The sequence below is a fragment of the Neolamprologus multifasciatus genome, chromosome 13 (genome assembly GCF_963576455.1).
Source record: "Neolamprologus multifasciatus chromosome 13, fNeoMul1.2, whole genome shotgun sequence".
NCBI classification, from domain to species: Eukaryota; Metazoa; Chordata; class Actinopteri; order Cichliformes; family Cichlidae; genus Neolamprologus; species Neolamprologus multifasciatus.
In genome coordinates, this window is record NC_140451.1 from 12,117,489 (window position 1) to 12,133,468 (window position 15,980).

The window sequence follows — 15,980 nt, forward strand, 5'->3', positions numbered from 1 at the left end:
GCCATCAGGGGGACACGGTGATGTCAAAGCTGATAGAAAATAAAATAAACGATACGGGGAAAGCCTGCAGACCTGCGCTGCCTTTTGCAGCAATAAAGCTAATTAGAATCAGCCGCTCCTAATTTGACTAACAGGCAGCGTCGGTGCGTTTACGGCCACTCTGGACAGCTGAAGCTCATCCCGGCTCCCTGCTGCTGCTGCTCCTGGTCCACTGATCGAGTGCTCCCCGCCCCACAGCCTGTATCTGATCGTCATACAGAGGTTTCCCCCCCTGCTGCTGCTGCGTAACATCTCTCCAAGTCCAGCCGTGGTGCTCACCAAGACCTCACCGCTTGGAGCTCATCTTCCTACACGGAATACGCACTGAGCGAGCCGCCGAGGCGACATTTAAAGACGCCGAGATTTTTGGCTCCTCGGGTTCAGTCCAGACCGAAGCGAGGCTGGGATTTCCTCTTATCGTTTCATATTTGACAGATCTTTGTGTGTGCGCGCGTGTGTGTGTCTGTGTGTGTTGGGTGGAGTCAACCCGGAATTCTCCCAAATTGGAAAACCACTGGCACATTTCAGGTAGGTCGGCGGCTGCAGGCTACATTAATGAGCGCGTATCCGACCAATGCAGGGATTTATTTCAAAATGTTTATCATCAGTGCAAAAATCATTGCTGCTCCTTTTTCCCCCCCACATGATGCATGGTTTGCTGTTTTCTGCTCTAACCAGGGCCGCAGCTCGCTGTGTGTCCATAGATTAATCTCCTCTTAGAAATAAATAGTCGCACGCGTTTTCACAGATCTGCATCAGCAATTAGCAGCATCGTTGCATTTGGATAAAACTGCACAGGGGCGAATACAGCCGAGCAACCCTCAGGATGGATGCATTTAAAGCAAACCTAAACGGAGAAGGCCCGATGGCTTCATACGAGGGTGTGATTTAAAAGCTATAAATTGGCCGTAGAGCTGTGGAGGCTGGAGGGATGGCAGATGAATGTGTCGTCTTCGACCGTCTGCTTTAAGATAAACACAATTTTTGTGATTTTAACAAAGAATAATGCGCAAGAATAATAATGCAAATTATCATAGAAAGGGGGATTGATTCAGCAACCCCTCACCTCCAGTGAAATGCTTCATTTCTTAAGGCAAATTATTAGAAAACACATCTGTAGGCACATTTTTGCCGTGGCTGCCAAACTGGGACATTTCAGTGGTGAGTGGGTGGGTGGGGGTGGCTCAAGGAGGCTAAAATGGGAGTAAGATTTAGTGATTGCGAGAATTGATCTGCAGAGCTGCAGCTGATGTACTCCTGAGGTGAAAGTTGAGAGGAGGAAGGCCAGCAGTGGAAAGATCTGCAGATCCTGGGAGGAACTGGGGAAAAGCTGCAGGTGCTTTGCTTTTCTAGGTGTACCAGCATAAACTCCTGCTGAAGTGCACTTGAGCAAAATACTAGTGGTGTGTGTGTGTGTGTGTGTGTGTCTTAATCCCTCCCAGCCCTCCACTCCTTGCTAACTTCTCCCCCAGTCAGTTGGTCTAAATAATAACGTGACAAAGGAGGAAAAACAATCATGCATGAGCGTTGGATGAAAAATGACAAACCGCTGTCCAGCTGATGCCCACAGAGCAGCTTCTTCGGATAACAAATGGACAAACAAAATGGGTCCTTCCAAGTTTTACTGTGTAAAAAGGAACGGGTGGGGGTGAGGTTGTAGAAGAGAATTGCTGCTCCATCAGGGTAGAGCTGTCGCCAGGGGGGTGCTCATTTAATGTGACGTTCACTGACCCCCCCTCTCTCTCTCTCTCCCCCTTGCATCTGTTTGGCGTCACAGGAGCACCATGAAGGACGGCATCGCCAACAACAGCACGGCCAGCATCTCCCAAGCCAGGAAAGCTGTGGAGCAACTGAAGATGGAGGCCTGCATGGATAGGATAAAGGTACAAAGCTTTATTGTTGTTATTGTCTGCGCACGTGAACAAATATTTTCACATCGCTTCTGTTACCAAGTATGCAATTACTCAAAAAACGTACCTCCACTTATCATGGAACTGAAAGCTTTGTGTGCCTCTAACATCGGCTGGGATTTTGGAGCAGTTCAATAGGCGCGTCTCGATGAGTGACAGTTCGCAGCAAGCATTTCTTTTTTGCTCATTTTTGTCTGAATAAAGCACAAAATTAACTTTGCTGGCTTACAATTGGCAACATTATCACGCTTGGCTCTCATGGCTTCATATTTGCACACAGTAGCACTGTTTAAAAGAAGAAATGGCCGGGCTGATGGTGCCGTCGTCCAAAAACTGGGAAAAATGCATCAATTAGCCACACTGCATTGGCTTTTCCTCGTGTTTAAAATACTCACTCGTGCACTAAATCTGCATCTTTTATTAATGCACTAATTACTCCTGTTTGAATCACCGTTGGTAAACACTACAGTGCCCAGCTGTTTGAACGTTATTTATTTAATTTTTAAATGAATCCTCATTTCCACAGTGGGGTTGAATTGGCTTGCTGTCAGACGTATTGAGGTAGATCAAAATAAACCTGGCACAAAAAGTAAGGAAATTTGTCTTTTGTCAATTTCTTTTTGTTGTAACAAAAAGCCTCTTGGGAATAAATATTATACAGTTGGAAATCTTGTTTATTTTTCCCTAAATGGTACCACTTGTAAGGAAAGTGCATTTGTTGCGCCCATGAAAAACTTGCCAACTTGGCAAGCTAATGGACCCTGCTGCAGCGGTCAGTTGGTGTCTAATCCAAACATGCCACGTTTGACTGATTTGGTGCTTGCGCTGTAGGACAACTTCAAGCTGCAGAACCAAGATGCAGCATTATTTGGAGTGAGCTCTAGTACAATCTCCAAATTGAAGACGAAGTTTCCGATAATGGAGGATGTCAGAGAAAGGCGGTGAAGTTGGCGTCCCAAGAAGACGGTTTTCCTCCCTTGTCAGCACTTAAGAACTGTTAGCAGTCTTCTACAGATTTGCAGGATGACACGACAGCGGCTCTCTACCCAGATGATCTAGAACAGACTCCATGCAATCTCCGGTTTTGTGGCGGCCTGTCACGAGCCCTTCACCATCAGGCATGTTTGCACTGGTGTCACCAATATGTGCACTGGAACCTGAACATGTGGAGGAACACCATGTTCAACCATGAGTCCAGATCCTGCTTGTGCTCGCCCCTGCAAATCAGAGACTCCATCCAGAATTTGGGAGTGGATGGTGTGGCATGCCTGCAGTAATGACATCAACCCCACTGAATAGTTTTTTGATCCACTTGGGCGTGCCGTTCGTGTGAGTGACCAACACAGTTATACTGACTTATGACAAATGCTGGTTGAAGAATGGGACACATCCCCATAGTATCATGTGACCAGCATGAGGAGGTGGTGCCAGTGTGACTGCATTTCCACAAATTTCTTTAGGCAGGTTTAGGTATATTTAGAGACCAAGACACACGCTGTACATGGGCGTGGAAACAATGTATCACTAGTCCTGTTTAAACCTTCATCCTTGTGACATGGTCCACTTTTCTTTCTGTTACTCCAGCCTATTATGTTTTCTTGATTTAGAAGCACAGTGTAACAACTCTGCACTCATAAAACATTCAAGATAACATCCATGTGTTGAATCCTGAGTCCGCTATTATTGTGCACTCTTTGTTGTCTCAGTCCATTATAAAAGCTTTAACCCATTTATTAGATGGCCTGGTCCAGTTGGAGTAAATCACTGCTATTATCTTCCCTCGTCTTTCTTGGATTTCTTTTCTTTAGAGAAGCGCGCCACAGTTTTGAGTATTGCAGTGCCGTCATTTTGCCAGACTCGTGATGGATGCTTGGCGCACTTTTTCCCACCTTGCAGCTCGACTCGGTGACAGTTCAGTGTAATTACAAACTTGCATATTTGTTATTTTGAGTCCCTGGATTGTGTAAAGTTGAATGAGGAATGTTGGGCACTTCTATAGATTGTATATAAAAGGTAACTGTGGTCACTATGACATCAGCAGGGCCTCTTGATGTTTTGAAGGAGTACCTCTGACGTTCATGGACATGGTTGTGGATTGCGTGTGTCAGTTGCATATGTGGGGAGGGGAAAAATAAATGACCCTAAACTACCTCTTTATTTTAACCTGTTAAATGCATTTTAAACACCATCTTGGTTATGTAGTGGAAGGGATCAACAACCAATTTATAGCAATTAGAAGGGAGGGAACGTTCGTCAGCGCTAGCTAGTTAGCAAGTAATTGACGTTTGACGTTTGGTGTTTGTTAGTGAGGTTTGAGTTCTTGATTTATGGCTCTGACTGCAATCACTCAAATTGGTGACGTTCTACAAGTAACTGCCCTCTAATTTAAAAGCGCGGACAGATTTCCAGCACATCGTAATCACTCTGAGATTTACACTGATGGGCTCAACTCATCTGTGATGATTTCTTGCAGCAGGAGACTCGACTCAACTGGTTGCCAACTGGTTCTATTCTTGTTTCTCTCACATGAAAAGCAAAGTTGCCAAGCCACTTTGTCATTTTGTAGTTAAATTGCATTCCTGCAGCAACTATGTCACACTATGTGGAAGAATTTCAAACTTATTGTAATTTCACCCCCAGCCGGTCACAGCAGATAGCTGCACCTCCCTGAGCCTGGTTCTGCTCGAGGTTTCTTCCTGTTAAAAGGGAGTTTTTCCTTCTCACTGTCGCCAAAAACTTGCTCATTAGGGGTCTTCTGACTGTTGGGATTTCTCTGTATTATTTTAGGGTATCTACTTAAAAGCGCCTTGAAGTGACAGCTGTGATATGGTACTATTTAAATTAGATTGAATAGCCAGCATGCCTTATTGGTGTTTCAATGCCAAATCGAGGACCAAAGTTGATCACATGAGTTCTCAAAATCAGGTCTCTATCTTTGAAGCGGCCATTTCAAAGGCAAAGAGACTGCAAGTTCATTGCACAATAATTCTGGTTGTGCTGTAGTCTCCGACCACTGCTGTCTGATCCGCTAAGTGGGATCACTTCTTTTTAACTCCCCCAATCTGCATCCTCAGATGTTTCTGAGCCTTAGTGATATCGCTTGAGTCAACATTATCAGATTTGGCCTAGTTCCCTGTCACATAAACCCTCAAACTACAACCGTTGCATTTCCCACCACTGACTTCCACAGCAGAAAGTGACATGCCAATAAAATGCATGTGGGGTTTTTTTTGTTTGTTTTTTTTACTTTAGTCCGATGTCTTCTGACAGGCATTGCACGAAGTCTCGGTTCACCTTATCATCGCCTCTGCTGTGCACAGCTTGGAATTCCAAGCAGATCAGTGTGGTAAATGTGAGGGATGAACCCACAGGAAAGGTGGCCTATGGTGGCTGCTAACCAGCTCTGACAGTAACTTTCCACCAATTTAGGTCAGTGTGGCTGCAGGATTACTTCTCCACCACACACATTATTGTGAAGCAGTATTGTTTCCTCATTAAACAACACCTGGTTAAATATTGACTTTTGCTCCCTGTGCACTCTGTGGTCGATCACCACGAGGCTGTTGCTGCAATTAGACATCAGTTTTGTGCTTCCATCCATTCCAGGCGTCATTTTTTCGGTATGTCTACTTCCTGTTTTCTATTCATGTTTCTGGCATGTTGGGGCAATTCTGAACATTTTCTTTTATGAATGACTTCTTGCGCAACTTAATGTCATCTCATTCAGTAGTGTTTGGGGAATGATTGCCCTGCAGATCAGAGGCTGTTCACTCAGCAATATAGCTAAGCATGGAAGCCGGCCAAACACCTTCATTCCTACTCAGCACAGCACAAAGGCTGCTTACAAGCAAACCTCATCGTCTTAAAAAGTAAAGTGATCCGCCTGAAACTGCAATCAGTTTTAAGAAGATTAGGAATCAATTTGGGCTTCTTTCAGGTAGCTCATCAAAATAAGCCCTCATGCGTTTTAAAGATATCAAGTGTACCGAACAGCAAAACCATTACTTGGTTTTTAACACAGCCTGTGTGCAATGGGACTGCAGCATTTTTGTAGACAATACAAACTCTAAAATGCCAAATTTTCATTGGAAAATTGCTGAAAATGTTGAATTTGTTTTAATTTTTCAACACAAACCAGCAGATTGAGTTCAAACCCATTATTAAAGAGCAATTCTTCCTCTGGTTTTGAAGCCTGTTAATAGCAATAACTTTATTATATTAATAAATCTGATGCACTTTGGCTATTTTTTTGTGAGATCATTGTGGAGTCTGTGAAAAATGTTTTTAACAGGACTCCATGCAGTATCCTTGTACTGCTTCCACAGGCACCGAGCCGCTCAGCCAGGTGTTGACAATCAAATACACTTGATTAACTGATCATCAGTAGGTGTGAGCACCTCTATGAACGCAGCCGTTTTGGCAGTTTGCGTGTCTGGAGCATTCAGGTGTGTTAACGCAATCTGTCCCGGGAGCAGACGTCCCAGCAGTTTCACCCCCAAGGTCAGACAGTGCAGTGCTCTGTCAGCCAAGAGCTTCATCTCTGCAGGCATCAGTTAGCATGTTAAAGTTCATGAGTACATTTAGAAAATGACTGAACAAGTCTGACTTCTTTGGAAGAGTTGTCAGAAGATCATGCAGCACAGCTTAAGTTTGCAAACTTGTAAGAATAATGGCGCGCACTGACTAGTAAGTGGAAATGTTAAAAAAAAAAAAAAAAAGCAGGGGCATACACAAAATTACCTGATTCATGAAGTGTGCCTAAAAGGGGAAAAAAGCACGGCCTACTTTGTTCTTACCACCGTGTGTCGTTAGTTAATGAGAATTGAGCACACCCTCAGTTCTCTATGTAAGGAGACGTCTTTACCTTAGAGTGAAGCAGAGATGATGATTGAAAAACTAACAGACTAGAAGTAAACGAGGAAGGACAAAACGGCACGTGATCTGCCAACCTGAGATGGGGAAACTCACTGCAGTGGATGGGAAAATAAAAATCCAAATTCTCCAGCATCTATAGGATAATGCCAAGAAATCAAAGTTTTTCGGGAGATTAAGGTTTTCAGTTTTTCACAACCATGCTCTAAAACCATTCTAACTTTGTTCAAACTTTACAAATTTAGAAAGAGAGTGGTCCAAAATTTCTTCACAAGATGTGAGAGATTGATAGTCCAACTTCTTGCTGCCAAAGGTGGTTTTAAAGCTACTGAATCATGAGTGTAGGTAGGTGTGTCCCCTCACATGACTGTAGGTCGCCATTCTGACGTAGAGGATCAGTGTTCCCGAATCAAAACACGAGGTTTCCTCCCCCATATGCAACCGCGTAGAAGAACTTTCAGGTTTTGGATGCCAGTCTTATCAGACTGTCTACGCAGAAAGAAAACCCAGCATCAGAAAAATGGACAGTTTCCTTGTTGTTTTTTGCACATTATGTTCCTGCCTGCAGCCAGTTCTTGAGTGGATTCACAGGAGATGCCAGAACGACAGCAAGGCAGCTGAAAAAATATTGTTTATGATTCATAAATTGTCTTGTGACCCACGTCTCTACACGCATTTCAGTAGCATGGAGTTATAAATGGTTTATTGCAATATAAAATTAGTCTCTTGTCTTAAGATGAGAATTAAAGTTTTACTGTCATTTTAGGATTTTATAGAAAGAAAAACTGTTTTAATAACAACTTTATTCTTTAGCCAAATCCTCCTAACTTTGGTTTTCATGCAGGTGTTGTTACACTGATGTTAAGTATTGAGGATCATCTGCTTTTTATATGAAGTGTTAGCTTAGCTGTAATGGTGTTCAGACATTTTCAGGCAATATAATATTTTAAGCTTTGTTTAAATATCCAAATTAAGTGTGTGTGTGTGGGGGGGGATCTTGTTGCTCTGCAAAACAGCAGCTTCAGTTGCAGCATGATTCACATCTGTATCATTTTCTCGGCGGTTGCTCAACGAAAGCCAGACAGCTGCTAGTATTTAATAACCGCATAGTGCATCAGATGTGGCGATCCAAATAATACTTCATAAAAGAACTCAAAAAAAAAAAAAAAAAAAAAAAAAAAGAAGCAGCCACCATACGAGACAGATGTGGATGGATATAAAAGCAGAGGGAAAAGGAGACTTGGCCACGCCTGGCGATCCCTTAAATTTAATTAAGGGATCTGACGAGGGAGCGTGTGACAAGAGCGGTCTCTGTGCTGCTGATTGAGGGATCACCACACTCTCATTAATTGCTCAATCAGCCAAAGGAATGTGATCTGTGCTAATTAGGAGGACTCTCCTTCCATCATGGGGCTGCGGTGTAATTACAATCAGTCTGGGCCTGATGACACACACTGAGCAGTACCACTCTCTGTCCTGTGAGCCTCCTGTTCAGAGCAGGAGCATTTGGCTGCAGTTGCATAATAATATAATGACTGCATTTACTTTGATTATGAAAATAATTAAACTGTTTGCTTTGTTAGTGTTCACACTTCATGCAAGCTTGGATTCTGTAATTAGTGCCTGAGTTTGGTCTTTTTTTAGTTTTTAGGTAGCCATTTGGGGTACATTGTGTCTTCTGAGCGACTAATTTTTAGTTCAGCTAATTAAAGTTCTCTGTTAATCAACGCATTAGTCACATTATTCCAAATATTCAGATCACTGGTGGGTCTGTAAGCGTACAGTCACTGATGACGATTGATCTTCTCATGAATGCGGTGTTACAATTCTGCCAACTAAAGTGTGGTGTTGTCTTTTTTTAGTTTCAGCACCGACACCTCTGTTCTGAAATATCACCGTGTGGTGTATTGAGTATTAGGTGACTTAACAGCTTTTATCAGCAACAGAGGAACTGCAAAAGGGGATCCATGATGTAGGTGCAGACATAAATAATAGAAACGCATTAGCTGGAAGAAGGTGGCGACAGTACCGTGGCTGGAGCAGAAAGCTGACAGAATGATGCAGAGAGGTAGCCATGCGTGGTAACAGTGCTGCGTCAGTATGCTTGGCTTTCCTTTTTTAAGTTTCATGCATTGCACAGCTTATAACTAAACTTAACTTTGGGTTGGATTTTGCTGGAAGAGGTGCTCGATGGAAGTGAAAGCACCAGTGGGGGGAAATGACTCCGCTGTGCATTTGTAGTTTGAACAGGATGTCGTACTTTCATGGAGTCATTTTTAAAAGTAGTTCAAAAGCGGTGAATATGAGAGATACACTCGCTGTCCATCTTCTATAGTTACACTTTGCTTGTACTGGGTTAGAGCACAGTTTTGCCTTTTTAATGGCATCAACAAGGTGCTTTAAACATTCCTCATGTTTTGGTCGATGCTGACATGAATGCAGTACACAGTTGCTAACAATCTCCTGTTCAGTTGCGTGCAAAAACTGGTTTGGTGACACTGGGGGCCATTTGAGTACAGTGAAGTCACCGTCATGTTTAAGAAATCAGCCTGAGACAGATTTGAGCTCTTTCACGTGCAGGAATACCGTACTGTAAGCGGTCATCAAAAGATCGGTGCACCGTGCTCATAAAAGGATGGACATTCAGTAAAAATACGATATGATGGGGTCTTTAAATGATACACAGTTGGTACTAAGTGTGCCAAGAAAATATTCCCTGCACAATTACACTGCCAGCACCCCTGAAGCAATGATACAAGGTAGGATTTGTCTATGCTCTCGTTTAAACCATATGCTGACCCTTCCATGTGAGTGTTTCAGCAAAAATCGACTCATGAGACCAAACAACATCCAGTCTTCTGTTGTCCTCGGTGTGGTCTTCTGCTGCTGTAGCCCATCTGCTCCAAGTTGTGACCGGTTGTGCATTTAGAGATGCTCTTCTGCACAGCTTGGTTGCAACAAGTGGTGATTTGACTTCCTGTTGCTTTCCTATAATCTCAAAGCAAGTTTGGTTATTCCCCTCTGACATCAACAAGGCATTTTCACTCAGAGAACTGCTGCTCACTCAGTATTTTGTCCTGTAGACCATTCTCTGTAAACCCCAAATGGTGACCATCTCAGTAAATCACCAGTTTCTGAAATGCTCAACCATGAAACCTTGAAAATCCTCTAAATCACCTCTCACTCTGCTCAGTTTGAGCATGATGACGTGTCAAACTACACCGAGCTACCATCATGCATTTGGCTGATTAGATATTATTTTTGCATTAATGAGCAGATGTACCTAATAAAGTGGCCGTGAGTATCTCTAAACTGTTCTTGGTTTTAAAAATTTGGGCAAAAGCTAACTTTCCAGTGAGAATGAATTACGATTAGAGAGTCTGCCATTTCTCTCAGCAGTCCAACCATGTGGAACAAAATCAAAGGCTTCGCTGCTCCTTTCAGGATGGTTTGTGGGGACACTGGTGATCCCTGACCTTTTAATAATGTCACATTTTTTTAATGTGGCCAATATTTCATTTAATGGATAATATCGCCTGGACTGTTTGTTTTTGTGGCATTTAGCAAACAACATAATGCTAATATGGTAAATATGGTTGATACTGTAAACACGATAAAGCTTCTTAAAGTCGGCTCGCTGACATTAGCGTTTGGCTCAAAACTGAGTTGTTGAGATGGCTACAGACTTTTATTCTTGTTTTCTGATTTACTGGCACAGCATGATGTACCTCAGTGTTTGCCAGACTGTGTGACCTGTGAGCGTATTGTCAAATTGTTGTGGTTGCCTGATGTGAAAGCAAAGCAGGCAGTAAAGGCTGTTTGTGGAGAGAGAGGGAAGAGAACATGTTTAATAGATTTTTTTTTTTTTTTTTTTTTTAAATAGATATGGGTGTCCTTGTGGCTAAGTGCTTGGTAGGGATGTTGAAATTAAGAAACTGAATAACACATCCTGGTTTTCTGCCATTTCTTCTCTTTTTGTGGGATTTTATGAGTTGAAACGGCTCCATTTCAGGCTGCAAGATGGTCGAAACGGTAATGTAACAATCCATGCTGAGGACCAAAGCGGTGCTATTCTCTTGTGAGAGCAGCAGTGGGTGAGGTGAAGTGGCAGGCAGGAGATCAGATGGCTCTGTCCTCCACATAGATCCCTGAGCCCTTGCCAGCCCTCTGATGCAGCTGCTCCTCTGCTCTCCATTTGCCGCCTCCCCTCCCGTACCCTCCCACTCAATTCCCAGTTGAGAACCTGCATTCACATACAGTCTGACTGTACTATTTTTTTCTTTCTTTTAATTTGCCTTGGAAGATGTCACATGCTTCGTGCTATGCTTGTTGAAGTCCCACCTTAAGACCCGTGAGTTACCTCGACGAGCTTTCTCGCCCTGGTTCCTGAGGCTCGGGTAACGGGCATCGGTGCAGTCGCTACAGGCGCTGACAAATCGGGAACATCGGCAATATGCAAGTTGAAAGAGCCTTACAGCAATTTGCCCAGGTCTCATCTGGTGTGAGTTTAACTTCAGAAACATCTGCTCTGAGAATGAATAAATGGTGAGCTGCAGAGATGTGTGAGCTTATTCACCTTGCTCTCAAGAAAAGACGTTTGGGCCTCGTCCACTAATATTTGCACTAAAATGTTTTTACCCTGCGCAAAAAAAAGTTTGTGCGAAGCATTACTGTTGGCAACATGAAACGTGCTACCTGCATACTGCCACAACTTTATTTTCCTATGTAAGGGAACATGTTTCTGTGTGGGAGATGAGAGAGAAGAGTCTGACAGAAGACACTAACACAGTGGGGTCTGAAGAGCAAACCAGTGTTTCCCATTAAAAATGAATAAAAACATAAAAATTCTCCAGCATTACTATTATAGTCCCAAAAAAATCATCTCCAAGTGCTGATGCCCAGGACTGATAGATGAGAGAAATATTGGTAAATGTTTAAAGTCTACACAGTTTCATTTGTTTTCTTTCCACAAAATGTAATAATTTTTATTTAAGCGTCTTCTTGCTTATTTTAGGAAAACTGTAAAGAACAATATGGAAATTATTAAAAATGATCATAATAATAAAGATGTAAACATTTCCAAGGCCTTCATCAGTTGGTGCCCATAGTCTGAATTTGATTGTACAATACAAATTAATTCGGTTACTAAAATATTGATGGGTCACTAGTTTGAAAACTTTACCATAAATACTTTGTGATGTGTGCGTACGGTCCGCCGTCTGCGAGTTACTCAAACCTGTACTTGAGCACTGATGGTGTCTCCACACTCTGCGCTGACAGCAAGGTGAAATGTTTCGGTCCTCTTCAGCTCAGAAGTCGTTGATTTCCAAGATATTTCATAACAGGACTGTTTTTCAAATCATGCCCAGAGAAGGGTTACCCTGCAACTTCTGAACACTGAGCTCCTTCACACTGGATTTCATGTGACTGCATGAATTTCATGAGCTGCAGTGACCGTTTGAACCTCTTTAGCTTTTAAGCACCAACTAGGGAAGCTTCTCAGAACCCATTTTTGTCTTATCTCAAAGATACAAAGAGAGCCAGCATTTCATTGATTCTGGGGAAAAACTAATCATCTGGTTTTAATTGTGTAATACGATGTTATTCGTTATTTTCTGGGGGTCCTTTATGCTGCTTTTTAGACAGCTAAAGTGCAGAGATCAGAAATGAGATGCAGCTATGGCCCCAGGATGAGTTTGAACTTTGAAGCCATGACTACTGAACTTTAGTAAGAGAACACTGGAAGCCACTTTAACAACATGAACATTGATTGAAAATCTGAAATGCAGGACTGCGTGTTTGAGGATTCTGGTAGCGCCCCCAAAAAATGGCTTTGAAATATCATCACAAAGTTTAAAGAATAAATCTGAAATGTCTGATCAAAAAATTTCTTCTAAATATTTCAGGTATCCAAAGCCGCCGCAGACCTGATGGCATACTGCGAGGCGCACATACGCGAGGACCCCCTCATTGTGCCCGTGCCCGCCTCTGAGAACCCCTTCCGGGAGAAGAAGTTCTTCTGCACCATCCTCTGATGAGCTGCTGGTAGAGCTGTACAGGTGCAGGCATGGCGTTGCCTGGCTTCTCTGTCTTCACCACACCTGAAGCTACTGGCCATAGGCATTGAGCTGAGTTTTGCCAAGGCGGGGACACTCTGTTGTTGGTCAGCTCTGCCCCTGGTGGCTGAAGGTTTTGGGGGAGTCAGCTACCAAACTGGCAACCCAGTGGGCGTATAATGTCTTGTTAAATAGGTTTGTTATTGCTTTGTTATTAGAGAAACAGCCTTGCTTAGTGCTCAAAGAGATGAGAGATGTTTTGGTTTTTTCTTTTCTTTTTCTGTGCTAGATTTGAACTTGCCTCAGGAAACAACTTTGCCCAGTGTTTGACTTTTTTAAAAAACATTTATTTCCCCTTTTTCTTTCTGAATAAAAATGCGTAGGTCTTTGTATAAACTCAATCATGACTTGTGTTAGTGGGGTTTTTTTTTTCATTTTTTTTTTTTAAATGGCTCTCAATGCACAGATGTAACTATTAGTAGCAACACTTAAAGCACCACTAAAAATTCGACGACTTCCCTCAGCAGTGGTTTCAGTTTCAGCATCGACAATTAACCCACTTGCTTTAGATCTGATTCAGATTAAAGCACAGAAACGGAAACCGTATCTCACAGTGAATAATTTCCGCTGCACTCTCAGTAAGAATGAGGCGGCCGCACGTCGCGTCCTGCTGCAGAGAAATGAGTGGACCCCTTTTTGAAAGGTGCAGAGCTAATGTTTCAACAGCCAGACGAGTTCTTCGGGGTTATCACTGTGCAAACAAACCCTTAAGTCAAGAATTATTTATGAATCTGCCACCTTCTGCCCACTCTAATGCATTCTAACTTTGCTTCTCGGTTTGATTTGCTCTTCATTTTCTTTCGAATCTGAAAAAGCATCAGTTAATCCTGCAGCCCTCTGCAGGAATAGATATATATAAAATATCATTATTTCTTTCTTTTTTTGTCTTGCAGGACATCTTGTTCCCTTCAGCACTCTCGCTTAATTTCTGGGCATGTTTCCTGAGCCTGATTCTTTTCCTTCTTTTCTTCTTCTTCCTTTTTGCCTGTCCTAGAGTGAATGGCGAGGCCTTTGACATTAATACCAAACTGGAGGCCTGCATGTTTCTCTGCTCCTTTTTGACAGCCTCCTCTGTTTCCGAGGGACCGTCAGTCTCTTCGAGTGTACAGTATGTTATGGTGCCAACTTCTGTGGGAGCGGTGTGATCTTCACACTGTGCTTCCCGGAGCCTTTTCTCTTTTTTTTTTTTTTCTGTTCTGGGTTTTTTCTCTTTTTGAAGAAAAAAAGCACACTGTCGAAACATTTCCTTTACATGGTAGTTGAATAGCATTTGCTGATTTTTATGATGACTTGTTCTGATCGTTATTAATATTGTTATCAGTAGTATTAACGAATATCTGTTGCACAGCACTGACAGCTACATGACGTGCAGTGCTCCTAAGCCTGTATGATACGTAGAGAAAAAGAACGTTTATAAATCATGCAATTATTGATACTATCGTGAGTATTTTTTAAAAACAGCGCTGAGGGTCGTTTACATAATAGGGTCCCTTTTTTTATTTTCTTTTATTTGGAGGTTCAGGCTTTTTGCATCAAGGTTTCTATCATCAAAGGGGAGGGGGAGTGGGGACTTCCTTTTTGGTACTTGAATAGCCATTGCATTAGGAATCACTCTGATACTGGACCGTAACAAACGCAGACTCAAATTGTCTTCAGGATAATTATCGTCTTTATTTCCTGTCTGAAAACCTGAGCTGACCTCAGGACACTCGCTGACCTCATCTCAAGGATGGTGCCAAAATCTGAAAAGAAATACAACGGCTAGAGATGAATATTGCATGGATTTATTTCTATTTATAACAGAGAGAACTATTATGATATGAAATATTGCCTGTTCATTGACTTTTCTGGGTGCTACTCTGCACATAATAATCTCCCTGGAGTCCGGATATGTCAACAACGTGCAGCTGTATTCATGAATGGTATTATTGTTTTTTTGGGGGGGGAATAAATAGCATTTACATAGCAGACTTTGTAAAAATCCTTTGACGGATCAAATGAATTAAAAGAAAACGGCAACCCACAGTGTGCTGTGTCTTCAGTATTTTTCTCTCTCTTTCTGGCATCTGTCTGATCACACCGACAACATGCTGCAAATCGTTCTGGGTCTTGCAGAAGAACATTGTGTTTCGGTGTGTATTGGAGACCTCCTGTGGCTGAGCTGAACCATGGGCCATCTGGATGCACTCTTGCATTTTTTTTTTTTTTTTTTTTTTTTTAAAAGAAAAGGATTACGATTCAGTTCAGCCTTGGCCAGTTTGCCTTCTATTCTGCAAATCTAAAGCGGGAATGCATTACATGTGCTGGGTGACAGCACAGTTTGCACAAAGAACGGCGACATCAGCGGCTGACGTCAGCATTCACGTTGTCTGCTGTTGCTCCTTCATGTCTCCATCCATGCATCCATTTACATCCTCACAGAGGGAATAGGCCAAAATCACAACTTTCCACCTAATTTGGTTGATAGTGGTTATTTTATTTTTAGCCACTTTTCACTACACTTCATGGTCTGATGATCGGGTCAGAGGCAGAATTGGTCTTTTTTTTTTGGACAAACAAGGAAATCAACTCTTGCGTGTTGATATTATGAGAGACAGCAGTTATGATTTAATGCACAGCACTGACAGTTTTGATGAATGACACTGAGAAGGTGAATACTGGTATCTCTTATTGATTTTTTTTTTTTTCTTCCCCCGGTTGATCCCAAAGGGCTAGGATGTAATTAAGAAGTAGTCAGTGTTATAGTTTTTCTTTTCTTTCTGTTTTTTTTAGGCTTGGGACCAGCTGTGCTGTGGATTATCTACATTTATTTCGCATTTAAACCCCAGTGAGAGGCAAAGTTTCTCAGTCAGCATCTTACAGTGAATGATGGGCTGCTCCATGAACACGCTTCTGGTTTCTAAAGTTGAAATGCTTTTGTTGTTTTTCCACAATCTGAATAATCTTGATCTCTGTCAATCTCCACCTTAAATCTCTTGGCAATTATATTGCTTAAATTTAGTTGTTGGTCATGGCTACATCAAAGTTAAGAAAAATCATTTTG

General features: G+C 42.3%; 1 protein-coding gene across 1 annotated transcript; it reads left to right on the plus strand.

The window, feature by feature from the left end:
• The first annotated feature begins 120 nt into the window (after positions 1-120).
• On the plus strand, positions 121-15,138 carry gng4 (guanine nucleotide binding protein (G protein), gamma 4). Its single transcript, XM_085182152.1, has 3 exons — positions 121-567; positions 1,817-1,922; positions 12,728-15,138. Exons 2-3 carry the CDS (start codon positions 1,824-1,826, stop codon positions 12,854-12,856), a joined length of 228 nt encoding a protein of 75 aa, XP_085038278.1. The 5' UTR covers positions 121-567; positions 1,817-1,823; the 3' UTR covers positions 12,857-15,138.
• The last annotated feature ends 842 nt before the right edge of the window (positions 15,139-15,980 follow it).

Bases quoted from the DNA above. Each gene is read 5' to 3' on its own strand.
- gng4 (XM_085182152.1), top strand. From the start codon at position 1,824: ATGAAGGACGGCATCGCCAACAACAGCACGGCCAGCATCTCCCAAGCC. The intron at 1,923-12,727 runs GTACAAAGCTTT...TAAATATTTCAG, and splicing joins CCTGCATGGATAGGATAAAG to GTATCCAAAGCCGCCGCAGA.